General features: G+C 38.4%; 1 protein-coding gene across 2 annotated transcripts in view; it reads right to left on the reverse strand.

Annotated features, from left to right (window-relative positions):
• Nucleotides 1-4,659: 4,659 nt before the first annotated feature.
• The window catches only part of tafa5l (TAFA chemokine like family member 5, like), a 69,002-nt gene continuing 48,309 nt past the window's right edge, over nt 4,660-25,352 (reverse strand). The window contains exons 4-5 of one of the 2 annotated variants that reach the window (XM_042492142.1): nt 10,458-10,500; nt 4,660-4,979 (exon numbers count right to left, since the gene is read on the reverse strand). In XM_042492142.1, the coding sequence (XP_042348076.1) occupies nt 10,477-10,500 (24 nt within the window). In that variant the 3' untranslated portion in view covers nt 4,660-4,979; nt 10,458-10,476. Of the gene's footprint in view, nt 4,980-10,453; nt 10,501-25,352 lie in introns of both variants that reach the window. The other variant, XM_042492143.1, reaches the window with a different exon arrangement.

Below are 25,352 nucleotides of genomic sequence, written 5' to 3' on the forward strand. Positions count from 1 at the left end.
GTAGACTTGTTGCACCACTACTGTGATCAGAGCGGTTTGTTTATACTCACTGCCCTGTAGAACGCCTTTAGCTATTGGCGCATGGTGTTCTTCTGTAGTGTGTCATCACAAAATTACACTGCCAACTGCTGGCCTGCCATGCACACTGCAGCAGTTTTGGTTGTTTTTGCAGATCCATGTGTACGAAGACTGTTTTCACAATGGTATCATATGAATATGAGATTTTATTTTTTTAAAACACAAAGGACAGACTTTGACGTATTTGGTAGGCCGTTCTCGTCTGGCCTAAAGGTGATGGAGCCTCTCTGATGCTGTCTCCTCAGCTCTAAAACAACCTCCCAATGAGCATCAGATCAGTGGTTCTCGCTTTTTAATCTCGTCTCAAAACCGTGTCTTCCAGAAAGGTTTTTCCTAATACCTGATAAACTACTGTTATGTATGTGCATACATGTATAAATGTATTGATATGGATATGCATTTGTTTCACTAATATGTTGGGGGGTTTTTTTTGTATTTTCTTCACCTTGAAATGTCCTTTTGGCTTGAAAAAAACTCTATAAATGAAAAAAAAACCTATGGGTAGTGCATCATAAGACCTCTATAAGCCTTTATAACCTATAATGTTTTCTAAAAGTGCTCATTAAGGCATTACATATGAAAATAATGACTTGGCCAAGCATCACAATTACTCATGCTAAATAACTGTATTTCCATATAGATAATAAGGTCTGATGAATGTTACAGTTCCGTCTGTAATCAGGATACACAGAGTGCGATTGTAGTTTGCCATAATAGCTACACAGCAGCTCACTGTCTGCTCCTGGGAAAGAAAAGGTTTTTTTCTGTGTTGCACCGTAGATGGCAGGTGGCCGGATACCACCTTCGTACCATTTGTTGATCCTGACAGCAACCCACATTCAAAACCCTGAGACAGCAAGACAGACATTTGGAAGTGGAAGGGAGCAGCAGCAGGGCCTCGTTGAAAAGAACTTCTCTAACTGAGTGGGAGTTGAGTGGGAACACTGGCTCGGCAGCAACCACAGAAACCACACGTCTCCGAGTTTCTGCAGCCAACTGGAGCACATCATATTCTTGATGATGCTGCATGTTGGGCTGTTTTCACCATTTTCACCTTACAGCAAATATTTCCATTTCTTATTACATTTTATTATGTAAAGACACTGTGTGGCAAGGGAGAGAAAAACAATAATAATGGTTATAGGAAGCATGGTAACACTTTATTTTACGGGCCTGTTATTAATTATTTCTTTAAGGTTCCCTGAAACTGGCTCTGTAATTTGGTACCAAATGCAGGTAAAGAGTAGAGAAAAGAAAAGAGAGTTCTGAAACAGTCGCTGGAGTTTAGTTGGCTGTGTTGACTTTATCATCACACTTCTTGGTTTCAAGAGGGATTTCTTTGAAAGATGATTAATTTAAACCAAAGAAAAAAACATATTAATCATTCTTTTATTATTGAAAGCATCACTCTCCACATAGACAGGATTATATGCTTTCATGTAGACTAATTGCAAAGGTTATGCGATGTTAACAGTTAATTACAAATGATAAATTATCAATCTTTCAATTTGTTTTACCTGTAATTTTTTCCTAAAAGAAAAAAAGAAAACTATGGACTTATAAAATTAAGCGTTACAAAAAGCGCCATGATGTTCATAAAACTTAACAACATTTAATGCAAATTGAGTCAAGCAGTTATGAGCAGCTATGACTTTGTCGAATATTAAAGTCATTGTAATATATTTTATTAAATGGCAATGGTGAGCAATTTTTAAAATAACTGCACAGGTCTAAAATGGCACCCTCATCACTTTCCTAAATAATTAGGCTACTTATAGATGGAGAGCTGCTGTTTTCAGTGGTTTCACATCCTCCAATATTCACATTCCACTGTCTGAATAAATATTAGCAATTGTGATCATAATCATAAACAAACGTAACTGACAGCCATTTTTATTAATACAACCGGTTCTAGTTTTTTTGTATACTGCAGATCTGTGTGTGGTTTGTCCAAGTGGTGTTGCTGTACTTCAACAGAAACCGTTGCTTTACTGCTGTGGGTACAGTCCTTGTAAAACACTGTAATGTCTCTTTATTTCATAACTTTTCAACTGTAAGTAGAAAGTGGAAAACTAGAATGTAATTACGTAGGCCGTATCACTGTCAGGAATGAGTCATAAAACCTGGAAACGATTTAGCATTTCAGTTCCCTTGTCTCAAAGTCGATGTTTTTTTTAAATGGGTTTTTGGTTAAAGGCCCTAAATAAGGTCTGTGGTTAACGCAAGCTGAAGAGACTTTCACGTTTTGTGCTACGACATAAAATACGCCAGTAAATACCCCACTTGTGAACTTTGAATTCAAAATTTCAATTTGTGCAGTTTGAGGATTAATGGAAACTCGCCTTTTGTGTGTTATATTTCTTATACCTGCACTTTGTTTGTTATTATTTAATAACTGCACACCCGATTGTGGATTATCCCTCACTTGAAGGCATGCGGCAACTTTTGCAAAGTAATAACACTCCGCCATTATAATGCATTATGCAGTAGTCTGCATCATAATACATCATACACATGGGCTTACCCAGTTTCATTTTAGTCTTCACAAGCAAACTTTGTTCTTTTTTATTGTTCCCGTTGTCTCCGGACTGTTGCTGTGTCCCTGTTTGGGAAATAATTGGACCATAGTATTGTAGTTTTCAAGTAAAGCCTCTTTCAAAACAAGGACAGTGTGAAATAAAAGTATAAAATATTTATATAGAGACATTTGAGGCCCACAGAAGGCATTTATAGTCCTGACAATTTAAGGACACTCCCTCAGCTTGGGGCCAGAGACAATCCTTCCACCACTCTGCACCAGAGCTTGAAACTCAGCAGCTCAGTGCTAGAACTCAGAGAATATAGTTAGAGATTATCTGTGCTGGTATAAATGCCCACTTACTGTCAGATACTGACATTTGTAGACCACTTTACGGATAGAAATCTAAATAATCCTTGTTTCTGTCCCTATTTAGATTTTCACCAAAATCCAGATCTTCCCTGCCGCCGCCGCCGCCCTGCTGGGAGCGACTGCAGCGGCTCTTCCTGCATCGACTGTGACTCAAATCAAAGGGACAATTTATTTACGGTGAGTGCGAACCAAAGAAGCGATAAATAAAGGCAGCATGAAATCAAAGGTATGGGATCAGGTGGAAATTGGCGTTTTCTCACTACACAGACCACTGTTGACCTGGAAAACACTCACACACACACACCAGATACACACTCCGCAGCTCCCGGGAGCGGACGCTCTCTTTATATCCTCAAATGCATACATTAAGATGGAGATGTACAGGGTTTTTTAGTACAAAGAAATGAAAAAAACGGGGTGGACACAATAACAGGAACACCTGTGCAATATTATGCAATCTATTGCAATCACCCTGCAACAAATATGTCATAATTATTACGTTTTATCTTAGGCTGTGTTTTTGAGATATCTTCCGATGTTCGTGTCATCGCATCCACCACTTGTACTTCTCTCTGAAGAATGCCTCTTGTGCTCCTCCTTTTCTTTCTTGGAATGAGACCCACAGAACATAAAGTACATTAATTGAATATATATATATATATATATACATAATTTCAAATATATCAAGCATCTGAAATCAGCAAACAGCACGTCCAGCTGGCCAAAACATTTCATATCAAAATATAGTCGATTTAGACAAGGATTCTGAATACATTTAATCACGCATGAATCGATTTTAATTACAGAATTTAACTTATGTGACACACTGCGGATCTGTCTCATAGTTTCAATAATATAACCCCCCCCCCCCCCGATATAAATATCTCTATGTGCTAAAGAAAAGACACGAAAGAAAAGAAAAACCCAGGATTCATCCGTGAAGAGTCAAATGAGATCCAACATCTGTAAAATCACAAATGCTTCTCTTGCCAGATGGTGAGCTCTGGTCTGGGCGTGTCCCAAAAATATACAAGAGTATGAATAATGCATTGGATATGACTTATTTCACAGTGTATTGCAAACATGCGCACGCGCGCACACACACACACACACACACACACACACACACACACACACACACACACACACACACACACACGTATCGACCATTAAAATGAGCCAGGGGTCCACATCTGCTAAATGCTCCCAGTGGTGTGTACAAGATGTGTGAGGTTCATTGACAAAAACTACTCTTCTAGTCTATGTTGGCACCACATGAAAAACATAAGTTATAAGCTAGGTCGTCCAAATTTTCCACATTTCATCACCTTCAGACATTGAGTAAAGACAGTCAGCTTGTCTCTGTCGTCTCCTCTGTGACGTTCCCATTGACTTTCTTGCTTTTTTCACAACGTCCGCCCCTGTGTATGCAGAGATTTTGGAGGTGTACAGTTTCACACCCAGCCAAATGAGAGATAGAATCCAATGGACCCTCTATAAAGTCTTTAGCAGCGAGCTGTCATTAAAGAAACTTGGCTGGAATATAACCCTGGACGGCTTCATAGCGGGGATAGTAAAGAAGATGAAGGGGGCTGACTTCTGAAAGACCTTCTGACAAGTCTAAATCAAGCCACAAAGGTACAAAAAATCTTCAAGGAGCCTCCCCCTGCAGACCTGATGTTTGGATAACAAGGACAAAAAGAAAAACGCTAATGTTCTTCAGTGAATATTCCACTGCCCTGTTCCTCACAGGGATTTTGTTGGATGAAGATTCAATGCCGATGGTGTACCATGCTGCTCACTCGAGACTTCTCACAGTTCTCAGAAGTGTCTGCCGAGAGTCTTTCACTGTGGAGCTCGCAGAAGCTCTGGATTATTATTATTTTTTTTTTTTTTTTTTAACTGAAGGTCAAACCTGGTGTAAAGTTTGGGAGTCTCGTTGGTGAATGGACACAATGTTCTGGTGAAGTGACTGGCCTCAGTTCCTTTTGTAGCATGGATGTCTTTGAACCTGCAGAGGAGTGGAGGAGAAAGGATGAGGTTAAAAAAAAACAAGACAGCTTTTTTTCTTAGCCTCTTTCAGACATGCGCCTAGTTACATAATTGTGCCAACAGTTTAACATGTCTAAATAAGGGTCAGAGTCACTTTTTTGTGAAAAAGTCCTGATGATTATCTCTTATCAAGTCAAACATAACTAACATTTTACGTAAGACAATATAGAATTGGATACCACCATATTAACATAAAAGCAACACACAACAAGGTAATATATTTACAGACATTAAGGGAAATCTTAACCATCGAAATTACTATATGTATACAGAGTACTCACTGCCTGATGTGATGAATTCACAAAGACAGGTTATTCACACATGCCTCCACACTGAATGAAGAATCCAAAAACTGAACAAATTGGGGTCCATGTTTAACAACAACAAACACTATATCAAAACATCCGTTTACAAACTCTATATCTCTATAATCTCTGTAACTCTCTGTAATGTTGTGCAACTCGTGCAGAATGTCCAAATCTCATTCATTCATTCAATTGAATGCTTAGTGCTTGCAACACGTTCTTATCCTAAGTTGTCATTTTGCCGCTTTGTCAGTGGACTTCAACGTCTACTTTTAATGCTCTAGGTATTCTCTTGCATCTGCTGTTGATGTTGTGGATGATGCTGTAGATGCTGCAACTAACGCTGGGATGTCAACATTAGCACGTGGTTAGGTTTAGGCTACAAAGGCACATGGTTAGGTTAAAAAAAAGAACATGGTTTAGCTCTACATTCCTTCAGGAAGTGTACACCGGGCTCCTAAGTGAAAGTCCGGGGTTTGTTTGACCTATCCACCACCTCTTCTGCCTGTCCTAAAGGGACCCTCAGGTTCTTTATATTACGCCATTACTGTTAGCATTTCAACCTGATGCCATCCAGCAGCATATTATACAGCCACACCAGGTGCCCGTCGGGCTGTCCAGTGGCGTATCAGAACACTCGGCATGTATCGTACTGCCATGAAAGGTTGCTTTTGGTGTTGGTATCTTATAGCACAATCACTGAGAAAGCAGCAATATTTGATGACGTCTGAATGAGAATCAGCTAGTACTTCCCAAACAGACAGCTCTGTCTGACAGAGAACTGTCTATGAAACTTATTTATGTAGTCTTTTAAGCTAGACTCCATGACAAAAAAACAGTAATTTTACCTTTCTGAACATCGGAGCTGCTGGTCTCACACTGCTTCAATCAGTTAGTTTGACTTTGACTTTGGCATTTTTAAGGGTTTGTTCAGCTTCACTAATGTCACACAATAACACAAAGTATAAATAAAGTGAGCGGTAGATCAGTAGCTCCCGGGTTCAACAAGGTAAAATGAATGTATCTGTGAATGGAGTCTGGCTTTGAGAAGAGCATTGATAAGTTTCACTTTTAGTTCAGCTTCCCGTCAAAAAGGGCTGTCTGTTTGGGAAGTGCTGAGCACACAACTGATAAATAAGACTTGGAATATACTGCGCAAGTTGTGTGTTTTTACAAATTCATTATAACACAGGGTGAGTAACTAATATAGAAATGGTCATTTGGGAGGTGAAGTATTTCTTTAAATGTACATTCTGCCTTGTATTAAATTATCTTATTAAAAAACCTTAAATGCAAAGAAAACAAAAATCCACCATAAGAAAGGCTTTCCAGCTGTGCTCTGCTTCACTGCACAGTGAAGCAGAGCACCTCAACTTTTTGGATAGTTTATTCCCTGTTTTTTTATAGACATTGATTGCCTTCTTGTACAACAGAGCCACCCGTAATGTGTCAAATTATTGTCACATCCACTAAGTGTTTTTTTCATTTGTTTCCTTTTTTTCAACCATCAATTCAGTTAAATAGCCCCCCCCCCCCCCCCCCCCCCCCCAAAAAAAAGAATGAGCCAGTCTTAAGCTGTTGAGGGTATTATTGTTTTTTTTTTTTTGTTTTTTTTTACCATTACAATTTTGGAGAAGAAAAAAAACAATAACACAGTAATAATAAGACCAACACCCCCTCCCTGTATTTTCAATTTCCATCTGAGCAGGCTCTTTACATACAGCATGTGAGACAATTAAGAATTAAATGAAAGCCCAAAATTAATGTCTTGTTGTTCTCTGCTCTTGCACTGTTGGATATTTACAAAGAGAGTTCTACTTTTGGCACATTTCAACTTTATTTTATCTAATAAATGAAGGAATTATTAACAAATATTACAAGAGGGGGTGGTATGAGTGTTTCTTGCACTCACAGTGGTCAGTAATGTGAACAAAAAACCCATTCTTTGATATTAATTTTTAAACTCACTGCTATTTATTGGGGTCCCAGGGTACCAAAAATGGAGCTAGCATTGTGGCCTTTTTCCAAAAGTGTTCTGAATAATGCTGAACATTTCCATAATGGACACGTTTGATTGACAAAAAAGCATTACTGAAACAGATAAAATAAGTTTACGAATCAGAAGTCTGAAAGGGGCTTTATATGAGCTTTGACAAAGCAAATTTTATAAATGACTGGTCCAAATGTGTATGTACTAATATATTCCTCTCCACATGGAATACATTTCACCTCCGATGAAATTCTGAAGCTAATGACTTAATTTAGCCAATCATTTGATCAAGGAACCCATTTGAATGATAATAGAACTCAGCCATGAATATGTTATATGGATAAATCCATAAATGTTAATACATAAATGATTCACGGTGACAGTGGACAAATGTGACGCCCAGGACTGCCCATATAAATCATTCAGACACTTAAATATGAGTTGGCAAATCCACACAGAATTGCACAAATTCCCAGGGCTGGCAAATAAATATTTATGATGCCCCCAATTCCCCTTTTCCCTGTCCTTGGTAATTGTGCGTGATTCATTTTGTTTTCTCGGTGGAAGAGGGAAAATCAATCTTAGAATATTGGCTAGGAGACATAAAGCATGCAGATTCCAAATGCCTGTGGTTTTGCAGAATAGAAAGCTTTGCAGATACTCAGTCAATGTTCTTGGGAGTTTAAATCTTTAGATTTCCTCGTGTTTTAGAGAGAAGAAAAATGTTTGCGGAAGTTAACCTGCCAGCGCAGCCAGGCTCCTAACTCCAGCTTACCTGCCGACTTTTAATCTCCACTCGGAGGGATGTGAGGCAGGCAATCAAGTCTTCTCTAACCAGGGCATTTAGAAAAGGAATTTTAAAATGTAGGTTTATCTTTTGGTTATTGCCTTTGTCAAGAACATCCTTCCATTCATTATCAGTTTTCTACCTTTGTCCTAAAAGAAGGCCCGGGCACTTGAAGTAGCCGCTCCCTTTGATGTAACCACAGTGGGGCTTTTTAGTTTCCATCATTATGCATTTCAAAACTTCCAATAACCCCCTTTGATTTCCTTTTTTTGCAACATCAAAGTGACTGCATCCGGAGAAATGTTGAACTCCATTGTGTCTTCTGGATGATCTTTATCCAAGCTCAGTGGTAAAGAGCAGGACTGAAAAATACATGATGAAGTCACACTAAAGGCTGATTCATTCCAGGTCCGAGCTACACTGAGCCTTTATACAACCCAAAATCAGGACAAGACTTCTGCTGTTTATCAAGTTTTCCTAAAAGGGATAGTCTGGATTTTTTAAGGTGGGGTTGTATGGGCTACTTATCCATCAACAGTAAATTACATACGGTAGATGTAAGTCAGCATGCTCCCAGTTTGAAGGAGCGTGCTGGAGTCCCACACAAAAGCTTGCCAATCTACTGCTGTGGATGAGGGCCAGCAAAAAAAAGAGCATTTTATCTACCTTAAAAAATGTCTCACCTAAAAGAAACATATATCTGTTTAATTGTACACTTTATTGAGAGTATTTTCACTGCTTTACATTTTTGTCAGACGGCCCCCAGCTTCAGTTTCCCATTTATGCTCTCGTCAAAGCCACCAGACTAGTTCTAATTCTCCCTGAACACATATGCTGCTAGTCTTCCACTGCCTCAATAAGCCCTTTTAATGCCAAAAAACAACTGATCGCAGCAGCGGTAGGCCAGCAGCTCCTGTGTTCAGCGAGCTAAAATTAATATTTTTCTCAGTGTAGTCTGGCTTTAAAAAGAGCGATATTATGGCTTCATTTTCCCATTGAAAAAATTACTGTCTGACATTAACCCTTTAAAATCTACATTGACATTACTTTTATTGTGTTGCATTCAGATGCCTTGCACAAGTATTTAAACCTATGAACCCTGAGCAAATTGGTATTTCTTTCAAAAACATGGGAAAAAAAGGCAATGAACAACTTAACAAGAAATGTCCTGCACATTGCAAAAAAATAGAATATTGTTTTTTAAAAAATCTGGGGAAATTTTTTTTGAGAAATATACTTCAGATTCTCAAAGTTAAAGATTTAAAAGTATTTTACACGATCGTATCATATTGTATTTTTAAGCATTTTTTCATTGACTTTTTTTTTTAACTTTACCATTTGTTACTTTATTTTTTTTGTTTTGTTTTTTAAATTTTCAGATAAATTTCTATTTATTTTTTTTCCTAATTTCCGTATCATTTCTTCTTTAGTCGCTCTTTGCCCTCTTTCCATGTTTTGAAAGAAATCAAGCCAAGTTGCTTAGGTTTGCAAGGGCTGAGCTAAAGCAGTAAACATGCTCTCAGTATAGCATACACTTAACCCTTTGAAACCTCAGCCAATTGAATTAATTTCTTCCAAAAACAAAGTAAGAAGGCAAAGAACAATTTAAGAAGAAATGAACCAAAAACTAACATGAAATTACTCAAGAAAGTACAAGAAAATTACCTGAAAATTAGCACAAAAATAGAAAGAAAATCAAACAAACAAGAAAATTACATGTCAGATGCTTAAACAATTTTAATAACATTTTGTAATATTTCAAATATGTTATTATAGTAATTATAAATAAAGTTATAGTCATAACAATTTTCCAAAGCATTTTTCCCCTTCCTTACATTTTTCCCTCGCATTTGTAATATATATATATATATATATATATATATATATATATATATATATATATATATATATATATATATATATATATTTTATTTTTTTTTTTAATCTACTGTAAATCTTGCAATTTGTGGAACATTTCTTACCAAGTTGCAAATTGCTTTTTTTCCTGTGTTTTTGGAAGAAATCAAACCGATTTGCCCTGGGTTCAAGGGTTTAGATACTTGTATAATGATGTCTGTCTTGTACATAATGTCTTGTATATAATGTCTGAAATAAGTTTTGTTGCTGACCCCACAGTGGTAAAAGCTCCTGTTTGACTCCTGTCTGCTTCACCAAACTGTCTATGGATAAGGACCTCATACAGCCACAAAAAATCTGAACTATCCCTTTAAGAGTTAATATTTCTGCTGTCGACAAGATGCAACAATCAAAATGTCTGATGTGTGAACAGAAGTAGGGTTATAGACTCAGTATGCAAATCAGAGCAAAATACATCATTAAGAAAAACTCACATACTTGGTGTTTTCTCTGCATCCTACGATGGCTCCTTGGGCAAAGGCTGGAAAAGAAAAGTAGAAGGTCAGTGTTGGAGGAACAGAGGGCCAGCCTTCACTAACGTTTTGTTCAACTTTGCCTCAGCACACAGGCCTCAGACGCAGAGCAGCATATGTCCATTTAAAAGCGCAGATGGCACGTCTTCCAATTATATCTAAGGCAAGAAGACGGAAGCTGAAGGTTATTTTGTTCCCCCCTCAGTTTTTATGACCTCTGAGGACGCCGCTTCTCTCCTCGACCAGAAAATACGAGCGAGTAATGGCCACCTCATCATTAATGATTGCGAGGCCTTTCCTTCCTTCCATCAATGGCATCGCACAGATAGATTTTTTTTTTTTTTTTTATCACATTAGCTGTAGGGCAGGGTGATAAACAGTGATCCACTTTGTTTCTCTGTGAACAACAACTCCTCGCCTCCTACATCCATCTTTAGGAGAGCACATGAAAACACGCTGTTTTCCCCTTGACCGGAGGAAGAAAACAGCTCCCTTGCCTTCTTAATATTGGTGAATGAGCCACTTTTGTGTAGATAATGACTCGGCTAATCATAATCAGGAAGCTAATGGTCTGTTTTTAGCCAATCAGAGGAGCCAAGGCGAGACGGCTGTGTCTGGGCAGCGCATTGGCATTCCCAGCAGCCACTGCTCTCCTCCCGGGCGTGCCAGGCTATCTGCAGCAGTGAGCTGGACTTGGTATTCAGCTGCCGGCCCGACTTGTCGTCCTGCGATCTGTCGCTCTGTCTTGCCCGAACGGCCGAACGGGCCCTGGCGCTGTCGAAGAAATTCAGTCCTCTGAAGAGGCGCTGATCCATCACACCTCTCCGGCAGCATGTCATCTAAATGCTAAGTACTTCCACTGCATCTTTAAATCAAAACAAGAAAAGAAATGAGCATGGGGGGCAAGCGGTTGGAAGGGATAAAAGCTCATGAGGGCACAATGGAATCTGCCGAGCAAACCCTTAGCTTTTTGATTACATTCATTTTGGAAGGAGAGGAAATGTGGGAGACTAGAATGTGCACCAGGAACCTGGAGACCTTGTTATCCCTTCAAAAAAGGGAAAGAATAGATATTGATACACCCGCCCCCCAAAAGGTTCCCTCAAAGAAAATTGTATGTTGTTAGATTTCTCTCCTGAAAGCATCATGAATGTACCTGAGCTGCTTCCACAATATAGGGCCCCCTCCCTCTCCCTCGGCTCCCCCCTTTGTTTCAGTCGGACTCTTTGCCATCGATCGGAGGGATTCTTGAAGTCAGAGCAGAGTGCTGAGGTGGCAGAAGCAGCCAGCACTATTAACTGCTCCTACTAATTAAAAGGGTAACAAGGTGAGGTTTGGCCCCACGGGACGAGCCGTGCAGGAGACGGAGCTGACTGTTTGCCTGCCATGCACACCGGTAAACACTGCTCACTGCCTATGGTGTTTACAAGACAGGAATCCAAGGACATCGAAGACATATTCATCTCCCGCTGGCACCGGGGATGAGGAAGATCCACAGATAAGGAGGGGGAGCGAGAGAAAGCGGGGAGCACACTAATAAGCGCTTGGCTAATTGCTTATGTTGCGGTGAAATTGAAACATTTGGACTTCGTCTCTGAGCTCGGGGTGCCCTCGTTTCATCGCCACTTGTAAACATTGAGCGCTGTGCATAAATGATAAAGTTTCGCAGTTCAAATGAGGTGCGGAGCCGGGATCTTTGAGAGAGTGCCAGCGGAGATTGGCAAAAATATTAAGGGATTCAATTAACTTCGTTCCTTATCATCAACGCAGCATATTTTAGGATCAAAGTATTTTTTTTTTAAGATACAGTATTCCTCGCATTACTACACAAATAAAGTCCTCAGCCAAGGTAGAGTTACAACTCCCAGAACCCTTTTTGTAGCCGGGAGGAAGAGCCACTGCAGGTGTACAGCAGACAGCGAGTTTGCTCAGAGCTCAGGGGGGGAAACAAAGCAGAGACTGCGAATTTTGGTGGCACTACAAGCCGCAAAATTCTCACCGGCAGCCCACCCAGCCATTATGGAGACAGGCGTTGTGCCATCACTGCAGTAACTAAAAATCTTCCCCCGGGGTCTTTCCTAACAAGTGGACTCCTGCACAGGGCTTAGTTGGTTTCATCAACTGGAGACTCATAGAGGTCCCACTCATTACCACACACTACAACTGCTGTTGTTATTAGGCTAACAAGCACTGCTGGAGCCAACTGAAGACCCTGAGTGGATGCTTCATGGCCAGACTATGAGCCTGATGTACAAAAGCATCAGAGCGTCAGACCCAGAACTATCTCAGAGGAACTAAACCAACATTAGTAAAACACTGGCTTATGTTTGCTGCTTTTTTTTTAGAGCAGGCAGCTACAGAAAAAAACCAACATCTATTGCCCAAACTTCTAGATGCAGATGCTAAGATAACTGAAGTAAAAGTAGATATTTAAAAATGTAAGCATAGTCCATTACAGAGAAATATCCTGCATGAAAAATCATCTTTAGTTTAAGTTTTAGCACTTTAAAGCTGTGTTTATTGATATTTGATTAATCTTTCTTTTTTTTTTTTTTTTTTTTTTTTTTTTTACACTTTTAGACAGCAACAAACTGTAAACACTGACCTATCAAAGTTGTGAAGGATAGGCTATATATCTATGTTTTTAAAATCAAAGTTCCATTTAACCTTTTATTGTGTGTTTTGTGAATCTAAGTACAATATTCAGTCTCCTTTGTTTTGGTTTCCATTGACGTGTGAGCGAAATATCTGGCTGCACTATCGAAGCTGTTAAAGATATTTTAAGTTTTTGAATAACCTTGGGTTGTGTTTGCTACTTTCTATCAACGGAGGCAACTACAGAAAGAAAAACAAATATCTAGAGTCCAAACTACCAATCCATTACAAGAAAAAATACTGCATGAAAAAGTTTGTAGTGGTTTGAAAGTTTTAGCACTTTAAAGCCGCATTTATTGATTTTTAAAAAAATATATATATTTTTTTTTTTTTTCCACTTTTGGGCAGTATCTAAGTTTCTAAGGATATTTTAGCTCGGTTTTGGTCTCCACCAATGTGTGAGGGAAATGCCTGTTTAGCAGCTAAATGCTCCACTATTTTCACCAGCTAGTTGCTAATTTTTGTCTATATGTAAGTTGTTGCGGTGCAGGTAGTGTACAGTCAGTCTGTCTGACATTGCTGGAAACAGCTGCCTGCTGTTTGAGATGAGACTGATGAGAGCAGAAATTGAGGGCCCCAAAACCAAAACATTTAGCTAAAGGAGGCTAAAAAGCTTACAGCTGATAGAAACTGCAAAGTTTGGTGAAGCCTTTCACATTATGCATTCATATTTGATCCATTTGAAACAGAAAAAAAATGTGTAGTCCAGCTTTAACTATGAACCATGTATACTTTCGGTTTTTGCTGATTATTTTTGGATGTTTTTGTTCCAGACTGACCCTGGTTTAAACTCTGTAAACTGTATAAAAATCAATAAGCAAGCTTTTGAAAACAGCTTGGGGCTTGTGATCATTACATTGAACATCAAGGGTACATTTTTCTTATGAACGTTACTTTGCAGCTGCATGATAATACAGTTCAAGTGCACATTAATTTGAAAAGTCAGCAGTGAACCACCTTAAAGCAATAATGAAACTGATGAAAATAAATGCGGACTTGATCACAAACATTATGATGGATAACACAAATCAGTTGAGTGTCAAGAGCCTGCGCATTGATTTTCATAGTGAAAGAAATTAATGGAAAGCAAAGGATGCTGGGAATGGAGAGGAGAAAAAACACATTCCAAATTGTAAAATAAAGTAGGTTTGCAAAATAGCCAGTGATGATGTTAAATCTCTCTCTCTCGCTCTCTCTCTCTCTCTCTCTCTCTCTCTCTCTCTCTCTCTCTCTCTCTATATATATATATATATATATATATATATATATATATACACACATACACACACACACACACATATATATATGTATATATTATATATTGGTTTGACAGTATCACATTATACAGTAACCCTTAAAGAAAGGGTTTTTTTGTGTTGAATGGTTAAACCTGAAACCACGCGGTGTAGTAGAAAGAAGATTTGTCGCATGTTAGATGCTCGATCTGGTTGCATTTTTTTTCAATACTGTGGATGAGCAAATGTACAAGTTATGATACCTGTCAATTTTCATATCATGGTATATCACTGCATCCCTACAACTAGTGCAAAGCTAAATGTATGATTGATTGATTTAATTTTATTATTGTGTCATGCATAAACAATTTGCCCAGCCCAAAGGGGTAAGACACCAGAAAACAAAAAGACCAGAAACCAAAAGCAGACGCTTATTAAACTAAAATTAACAAAATAAACCATCCTGACATTTCCCTCCAGGCTTTAGGGACATAAGTGGCTAACTTATAGACACTGAAAGTAAACATCCATTTCATCGTGTCATCATCAGTGCTTCAAAACATTTCAGGATTTTGTATGTACATTTCATTCATCAAAGGTGATCTTAACCCATCATAAAATGTACAATATAACAGGAAATTAGATTCATTCTCAACTTCTCCTAAATCAAACAAAGTTCACACATTTTTTGTTACTCTGAGATGTTTTTAAATCCAACATCAAGAGCCAGAGGAAGGATTCCTGTTCTTAATGTAACTGTAGCTGTAGCTATCAAATACATATTGTGAAGAACAATGTCATATGAAATGAGACATTATGTTAGTATACAGTAGCATAGAATTATAATAAATTCAAAAAGTAGAAATGACGCTTCTCAGTTGTCAGCCTCCATACAGTTATTAGGTTATATACAATTAGTACAGAGGTACAATGTTAAGGTGTGCACCCAAGATTAGTGTCACCAACTCAGAATCTGACCAAATGTCTCCTCTTTCGTTTTCGAGATTTAAATTGAATTATGTCCAGAAAAGTAGTTTTTAAGAACATTATAAAGTGAAGGTCACAGTGAAGTTGACCCTTGATCTTTTTTGGTTATAAGATAAAATTTTGAATTTTACACAAATATGAATTCTGGAGTTAAGAGCCAAAAACATGTTTTGTGAGGTTACAGGACCTTTGACCACCAAATGATAATTAGTTCTTTCTAGAGTCTAAGTAGAGACTGAAACACCAAAAATCCCTCAAGGCTCTCTTTAGATATTGTGTTCTTGAATATAAGGTGAACATAAGGTCACAGTGACGATGACCTTTGACCACCAAAATTTGTTCATCTCATCACTGAGTCCAAGTGGACGTTCATGCCAAATTTGAAGAAATTCCCTCAAGATGTTTAAGATGTCACGCTCACAAGAATGAGACAAATGCAGTCATGGCAACCTTAACCTATGACCTCCAAAATCCAATCAGTCCACTGTTGAGTCCAAGTGGATGTTTGCACCAAATTTAAAGAAATTCCCCTAAAGCGAGACATCATGTTTACAAAAATGGACTGATCGGACAAACCGAAAACATAACTTTGGCCACAGCTATTGCTGCTGGAGTACGATGGAGTTTCAGGACTACATTGAAGAAAAAAATGTTTTTGGAGACTTCAAGAATAAAGTCATAATATTACAAGAAAGAAGTTGTAATATAATGGGAATAAAGTCATACTTTTATGAGGAAAAAAGTCTTAATTTTTTGAGAATAAAGTCTTAATTTTTTGAAAAAAGTATTAATTATGAGTATAAAGTTATAATTTTACAAGAAAAAAATTGTAATTTTATGAAAAATTGGATATTACATTACAGAAATAAACATATAGCCAACAAACTATAAAACATATGAGAGTACAGGCAGCCTCCTAATATTACGACTTTATTCTCAAAATCTAACTTTTTTTTCCTGTAACATGACCCTAATCCTCCGTTGTAGTGGATTGATAAAAATCTCATCATATTTTTTGCTTCATATCACTGGAAACAGGTTTTTTTCAGGGTGACAACAGCAACTTAAATGAGACCAAAACTAATACATTGTGTGTGTCTGCATCATAGGTAACAGCAGAAAACATCGAAACAGGATGTTGTCGAGCATCCCTGAATGTGTGCAGTCCATTGACAGGCTCTCTGCATTACACAGGGTACAAAAACCCTCGGTGTTGAAATATGGCCTATTGCTCTGACAATTTCACACCAGGCGAAGCTCTGGAGACAAGCATTGTGCAGGGTAAAACTCACATGGCAGTTCAAAGCCTGGCAATGACAGAACTTCAAATAGGGGAGCAGGGTAAAGTGTGCTGAAAGTGACAGTAGAAGGGACCACGTTCACTGAGTCTCGGAGAAAGAAGGAGAGGGGGGCAACATGTGGCGGGCGAAGGCGAGCTGAAAAAAGAGCTGTTTTAATAGATGATGGCAGTCCAAGAGAAAAACAATGAGTTGGGTTTTTTTATGCTCTGTGAGTGAACATAGGAAACATGAGATACTGTAAATGAAGCTTCCTGCTGTAAGTATGTTCCATAACAAAACAACACGATTACACAAATGAAAAAGGGGAAATGGAAAGGTGAGTTTCTCTCTTTCCTGAACATCTCTATCAATCCAGCCTATTTCAATATATTTTCTGCATCAGTCCACAAGCTATCTCCACAAGACTGATGATCATGCGCGGCATCCGACAAACAGATGAGCTGAAACGGGAGGAGCGCATTATTCTCTCCCGCTTGATAAATAGGAGATCTGTAAATGAAACCGAAATAAAGAGTATATATTTGCTTATCGAGCGTAACCTCTGTGTACTCTGGGTGTGTTGTTTGAACGTCAGTCATGTTATAAATGCACATCCAAAGGCAAAGGCCACAATATGTTATCCCCGAGGATCCACAGAGAGGCTGTCAGATACAATATGACAGGAGTAGCATCAGTTCACAAACAGGAATGTGATTGAAAGCCTGGAGGTGAGCCAGTAAAACATAAAAGCCGGACTTGTGCTCTTTTGTCTGATATATGTATCAAAGGAAGCATGGTGGTGCATTCAAGTCAGTAGATTAAGAATGAATTAAAAACAGTGGTCTGAGTTAATTGCAGATTTGCATCTCTCTTGGCTCACACTGCTGCAGAAAAAAACCACTTCTTTCCACCCAGCACTGAAATAAATTCTATTAGCTGTGTACGATTGTTGGAATTTACTTGCTGGTGCACAGAATTTAATAATTTCAACTATAAATGAGACTGAGAGCCAGCAGAGCATTGAAGGACACGGTGCACAGCATGCATATCTAATATTTGAAAACGCTCTGGCCTGGTTTTTCAATGCATTTTGAAGATGCAAACATTTCTCTAACAACTCCACTTCTGATTTCCTCGCTAATATCTTTCCTTCGCGATGAAACATGCCCATTGATAACACATCCTTTTACTCAGGGACCATTTCTACTGTACGCCTCCTTCAGAACCTCCTATACAAGGAGTTATTATTCAAGAAACTACCTATTGACGTCTCTGGATATTCTTTTTTTATTTAGTCCTAATAAATGCTGCTGGTCACAGCGCTGCAGCAACTAATGAAAGAGATTTCACTATCATAGACCACCTTTATCTAAAGATGGCATCCCGCTGAGAATACAGATCTGCTAGCAATAGGTTCGGAAGGCAGCTCTGTGACAAATGCAAGAGTAGTGTGACAACAAAAATATACTCAAATCATATAAAAGGTAAAAGCAAAGTCACATTCACACTAATGCAAGTGCAAATTAGGCAGAAAAGGGCACCGAAGGTGCTCTTAGAAAATGTTGTAATCATATTTTGTCAGTGGGATGAGCTGCTTAGCTGAAGGTAGACTTTGTAGAATAAAAAGTCTATAAAAATCAAATCACATTCACAGATAAAAGATTGGATGCTGGTGTGACCTGTCACCATCAGCAGCATTTAGGCTTTTCAGCTGGTTGCTTCCAATGGTGGAGGGAGTATTCATACCCTTTACTCAAGTAAAAGTACTTCATACAATAAAAATACCTTTACTAGTCCTGCATTGAAAATGCAAATAAGTAAAAGTATGGAAGTGCAATCAGGAAGATGTCCAAGAATATTCCTGTTCTGAACAAAGCAGAAGTAGAAGTACCTACAATTTGTACTTAAATACTGTACTTAAGTAAATGTAGTACAGTTTAGTTCACCCCAGGTTGGTTCCATGCTTTTGTTATACACTAGTCTTTGAAAAATGCTTTTTTGTGGCACACACATAAGCATACATGAATCACTACATGCAGATTAGTGGTTCAAATGTAACATACCAGCATTTCTTCTGAGACAGAGCAGTTCCTAATAAATAAGTAGAGCAAAGGAACATCTGTTTTCCTGCTTGACTTATGTTGTATTTGTCTAAACTGGTTGTGTAGCCCACAATAGAAAAGGGGATTCAAAAGCTAATAGATTTTTTTAAAAAAAGAAGCCTTAATCCTTTAGCCATACTATTGATAATAAATGATTAAATACTCAAAATCTAATAGATAAAAAAACATATGATGAATTTAATAATGTTTAAATATTGATATACATAAAATCATTGTGAATTGTTGATTTTTATGAGCAACCAATTGTTATCTGGTATCATTCTCATTGTCCAATAAGATTGTTTGTCCCGCCCACCAGGTAGCAGGTTAGATTGGTGATGCGAAAGGGCAGAAAATCAGGCTTGGTTGAATCTATAAGACAACCCTGAAGTGGCATGAAACGTTGCTAAAAACAATAGAAGACACCGTTAAAGTTAACGTGGTGCTTCGATGTGTTCATTTATGTTTAATGTTGGTAATATAAATCACAGTGTGGATAAAACGCCGCTTGTCCCTGCGCGTGCACCGAAACATGACGCCTTTTCCAACGCGAATTTGGCCACAGGTGAGTTTAACCAGCCGTTAGCCGTGATGCTAATATTCGCTGAGTTAAACTGCATTTCGATTATGCTAGAGCTGTTGGTGATTGGAAAACACGGTATTTCGTTGTTCTTTTTTTCTTTTTCTTTTTTTTTTTTTTTTTAAGCTGACAACTACCTGTATGTTCTGTTACGTTGGTGTAGGAGGAAGACTGTCGTTTTTGTGTTTTCATTAATTGCTGCAGCCTAGCAGCTTTTACGTGTACTTTGCAAGTGAATGTAAACATTAGCATGGGCATTTTGTTTACTGCCTATAGGGAATTTATTAATATTTTAAGGTGCATTGAATTTACAAAATGGATGCTTTTACGTTTCATACTATGCACCTTACTTCATTTTTTTTTTTACTACCACTGAAGCTCTTAGTAGTTAGTTTGTTTGGAGTAGGAGTGCAATTGTTATTTCTGAAAGTGAGTTAGACTGCAAATGTGTGGCACAAAGTGTTGCACCATTCCATTATTTTTTGTTGATTAATATAACGATTATTTTTAAATTATTTTTTAATTATTATTAAATAATGACTAATTTATTGATAATTCTAAAAAATATATTGCTCAATTAATAAATTACCCAAAAATAATTCTCAAAAACTTGTCTCATTAATATTTAAATAAGCTTATTTAATCATGATAAACGTGATATATTTTGAAAGTAGCCAAATTTCATGTTATTATAGCATACCGAACTCAAACTCAAAAGCATTGCTGTGATGATACACCACATTAATCTATTTAACAGTAATAATAATGGTAATTATAATTAATTTAATTTAATTTAATAATACTTAATAAGTATATTAAAGCAGCCCTTTCCTTGAATTGAAGAATCAGTATCTTTTCTTTAGTACTTGGCCTAAATGTAAAATAGTTATGATTTAGTAATAGTTATATGGATTTATTTTATTACTGGAGTAATATGCTGTTAAGATAATCACTGGCCAATGTATTTTTTTGACAGTGTGCGGCAATGAAAATGAATGAAATGTTTTCCGGACTATATAAGCAAGCCACACACTGTAACAACAGTCTGTTACATTAGTTGAAGCCGTTTTCTCACTTGTGCATGGCTGTCGACCAGAAAATCTAAAACAACCAAATGATAATGTGAGGTGACGCTAGCAGTGGTGCAGAATGTCAAAGTAACCACAACAAACAGAAACACATTCTGCATGTTGATAATCCTGATATATCATGCCTGGGTGGGGAGAAAAAGTAAACAGGACGGTGCTGTCTTGCTGCTGTCTTTCGGGCTTTGGCTTCAGATGTCCATGCATCTGTAATCCATGACGGTAATGAGTCGCTCCAGCCCTATTGTACACCAAAAGTTGTGAGTTTGATGCATTGAGTTGAGTCATTAACTGTATTCTTTAGCTCATAGAATTAGCAAAAAAGTAACAGTCTGACCTCATTTATAGGTCTGGTGTTTTTTGGAGTCCCTCTAAGACGAGACAAGACTATGGAGGAAATGTCAGAGTCATTGGAGGACATTCCAGAGATTTCAAGATGATTTCGGGGAGAACCATTTTCCAGCACTGGATGGTGAGTCCGGCCCACGAGAGCTAGAACCAGCTGACGGCAGTGAAGAAGCTGTGAACTGAACACCTGCCTCAAAGCACGGTAGGATTTAACTGTATACACACATACAGCTCACAGGAAAGATAACATATATACCTTCCTTCATACCACTTGCACACTGGAGTTGCATTGAGAAATGTGATTCTTAAAGAGACATGGAACCATATACTCAGATCTTTCATTTTTTAAATTATTTTTTGTGTGTAACTTTTAAGTGAATCTGTGAATTGATATACATTTTAATTAGAACTTATCATGGGAATTCCACCTGTTTATCATTTTTCTAAGCATTGAGTATTTGCAAACAGTATCTATATTTAAGTCCTGTATCTCTGTCCTCTATGGTCTTCCTAACTCTTGGCTCCAATCATTCCTTGGGTTTTCTGAGTCTGGTCCAATGTGTATATGTACCTGTAACAGCCATTTTCTGTATTTAAGAGTAACACATACAAGTTACAGTTGTGTTGCATCAGCAGCAAGTAAGCAATTTGTATGAGAATTGTGTGAGTGTCCACATCTCTTTCATTTAGTAGACTACTGATGAGGCAGAAATTCAAGCCTCAGTAAAAAGTGCAAAATATTATTCTGGTGTTTTACACATAAAAGGTGTCCTCATAATTGTTACTCTTTGGGCTCTCTGTCACAGATATGGCCTTTTGTGGAATAGGCTTAAGACCCAAACTATCAATGGGTTAATTAGTCTCTCAGTACTTTGTGACTTCCTGTGTGTGGATCTCAGCCCAAACCCCATTTGTTCCTACCAAACGGTAACCTCCATGTCTGAGGAATTAATCCAATGTGGAAGTGTCATCTATAATTTCAACAGTCATGACTACTGTACAGGGGGCCGCTTCAATGGGTGATGTTATAGTAGCTACATCAGTTATTTAACATCAGTTATTTAATTTTTTTTCAATATAAAAAAAGGCATTTGTGAGATTTGTCAAGTTTAGATGAGTTTTTTTAAAAAGGGGGTTGTCTGTCTCGGGGGGGCAGCATTATGATACCCTTATTTGGCTTATATGAAGATTTGTCAATCTTGGGACTGCCTAGTGAACATTATCTGTTAGCAGTTGGGGTTTGCGACTAACTGTTGGAGGTTGCATTGAGTTACATTTTGATTTGTTCAAGCTCTGTTCGATCAAATTTAGCATTGAGCGAAGGTTAACATAATGTCATAATGTGTGTAATGTAATCTGGTAAGAGTTTTAAGTGAAAAACTGGACATAAGTACAGTTGTTTGACGGAAATATGTGTATATGTTTTCACAGCAATATATATACAGTGGGTGTGTGTTTGTGTTTGTGTTTGTGTTTGTGTGTGTGTGTGTGTGTGTGTGTGTGTGTGTATGAAGCTTGGGCTCATCTAAAGGTAGTGCAATGGGGGACTAAATTACTTCAATAAAGTGCAGTTTCTTTTTTATACTGAAGCTTTCTTTTGGTACAAAAAGGGAATAAATAACAAAAACAAAATAAACGACAACAAACCTTTGGTATTGGCCATCAGATAAATTGTTGTTTTATATAACAGAAGGCCTATAGGCTCAGAATTTCACAGTTGGTGCATCACTAATATAAATGCAATACTGACAACTAGCTAAATGTCAATTTTGATGTAGTTAAACAAAATGCTTGGTAAAGCAGCCTGATTATGTTGCCTAATAAATGGGCAAATGCTAAGCTCGCTGAAAATGACAAAGGCTGAATTGAAGTCACCTTGTGACAGTTTTCTTTTAGTTGTACGTGAAATCAGCCCATAAATATAAACGCTGCTTTCATGTGCTCTTGGATGGTCCCGTCTCTCGAGTTGGAAAGTCGCATTGAAACATTTAACAGTTTAAAGCTTTGAATTAAACAGTGAATTTGTCCCAGACTCATTGCTAAACCAATACATCCCTGAAAACTAAAATACTGCTTTACCTGACTGATGGTCCTAAATAAGTTTACTAACTAATCTAGGTCACTTGACCTGGACAGAAACTAAGTCACAATCTAGTTCCATATTACAAGTTACATGTAAGCAGAAAATTGACATGCAGTATGTGAAAAGTTCTTCATCATCAACCAGATATTTATTTTGGTCAACTATCTTTGTGTGTATATGACCTCAAATTGTGTGCCACAATTTTTTGTGACTTTTTGAGTTGTTTTTACGACTTGGGGGGCATTCAGGTGAATTTTCTCATTCAAAACTAATTTTTCCCTATTATTCCAACACCTCGTGGATTCAGGGAAAATGTTGGGGACTGTTTTCTGCAGTGGATTAATACAAATTAGGGCTCTAGTGAGCATTTACAGATGCAGGACGGTGTATGTGGGATTGACTTACATTACATATCAGAGTTTGTGTTAATGGTGATGATGGAAAATGTCACCCAGTGCAGAAGAACATTTTTTATCAACTCGAAGAAACTGTAGAAAAGAACTTTAATTTCAGTGGGCGAAAAATTGAAATGGCGTCACTGTAACATTAGATGGATGGAGATAGATGACATGCTACGACATTTTTGGCAGTGCACCTGAGACTCAATTTGAAACCTTATTGCTTTGTGTTATTCTTACTTGGACACCACATCCTTTTCCATCCTTTTACGCTAATGATACCGAGCCCACCAGAAATCTGTCATCTCCACTCTGCGACCTCACCGGCTAATCAACAATCCATCTCGAGACGCCGCACACAAAACAGTTGTGTTGCTGACAGAGCCTGCGAGTGTGTTGTGTTGCCTTTGAGAAGCGAGCTCATTAGAAGTCTGTCTCTGGTCAGATGGGTTGCCAGCACAGCAGTGACCATGGCGACACATGACTTGGCTGCCTGCTTGTTTGCCGTAGACATTGAAGCCTTTATAAGTGAGGTGCTAGCAAGTGTTACATAACGGCACTGTGGAGCTGCTTCATCTGTCCATGATATTTTCTCACCTCTTTCATAAGAGGTGATAATTTCATAACTCCTTCATAACTGGACAGGGACATTGGTATTGATGTGGTTCCATGGAGCCAGTTTCTTTTCTTGTTTGTTTTGCCCGTCTGCATCGCATTCATGACATTCTCTCTTCAAACACCTGTTTCCTTTTTCTCTATTTCTCACACAAGTTCACCTTTTATTTCTTTTTCTCCTGTACGAATCAAGATTATGTGTCATATGGCATCTTTTCAGAAGGCCTGCAGAGATAACTGGTTATGATGTCTTCATGTTTACAGCAGCACTGGCAGGACTACACACAATCCACAAGCTTTTCGCCCTGGCTCGCGCTGGAACAAAGAGCATATAGCTGGAGGAGTGCCACCAGAGCAGAAAAAAAATGCTAAAAAAAATGATGCAAGCCTCTCTGACCTACTGGGTTGCGCTGTGTGTGCATGTCTGCGTGTGCATGTCTGCGTGTGCATGTCTGCGTGTGCATGTCTGCGTGTGTGTACTGTTCATTTTGCAACTTGGTTTGGAAAAAACGCCCTACTGCAACTGCTCTGTTCCTCTCCGGGCCACACACTAGCTGAGCAGTGGCATTTGTTGTGTGGGTGTAGGAAGATTTTTTTTCCCAGCTACTGTCGAGTATTGTCTGAGGGACGGCACACACATGAAACCGCAGTCTGAATACGATCAAATCAAGCTTTCATGTGCTTACATATTATTTATAATTTAAGCTCCCTCTAGCATGCAAAGTATCATTTAAAACCTAGAACATAACATTTGGGCGAACAGTCTGGTTTTATTCTGCAACTGAAGGAGCATTTCTATGCATACTTTCAATTTGAGCCCATCACTTGATTAGCAAAGGCTGATAATAGAGCTCAGTAGTGCTCTTCACAGAGCTCTCACCAAGCAGGGAGCAAGTGATGCAATCTCACTGCCCTCTTGCTCGCCTGAGAGGAGAAAAATCATTTTACTGTCCTGAATTCACTCCGTCTGTCTTAACAATTTTCCACCTTACAGCCATTTCAACCCTCCATGCATCCGCTCACGCACACACACACAGCGCCGGGCCCTCCGTCAAGTGTATGAACCTCATAACACCCCCCCCCCCCCCCCCCATCCCCTTTCCCCCCCGGAGAATATCATATGTAGACCTTTCAGCGGCTCACTAGTGAAGACAAATTGCCAGCTTGTTTGGGGGGGCCTCCAGAGAGTGATTCATATTAATGGCTAGCTGGCAGTGGAGAGCGAGCTGCATATGCAAACTCCATTAGCAGGTTAGGCTGAAGTGTGTGACCCGGCGGTGCCACCATGAGCAGCACACACAGGAGGGTGGGCTGAGGGGGCTGTGTTTAGAAGGAGTTGCAGGTGCAGGGGAATGGGTCTGTAATGTATGTGTGTGTGTGTGTGTGTGTGTGTGTGTGGTGCAGTTAGCCTGGAGTAGCACTTCATTAATATATATAGGTTGGTGTTTTTAATAAGTCAAGTTAATTTTATTTGTAGTTATCGCATGACACT

The sequence above is a fragment of the Plectropomus leopardus genome, chromosome 8, assembly GCF_008729295.1.
Source record: "Plectropomus leopardus isolate mb chromosome 8, YSFRI_Pleo_2.0, whole genome shotgun sequence".
Taxonomy (NCBI): Eukaryota; Metazoa; Chordata; class Actinopteri; order Perciformes; family Serranidae; genus Plectropomus; species Plectropomus leopardus.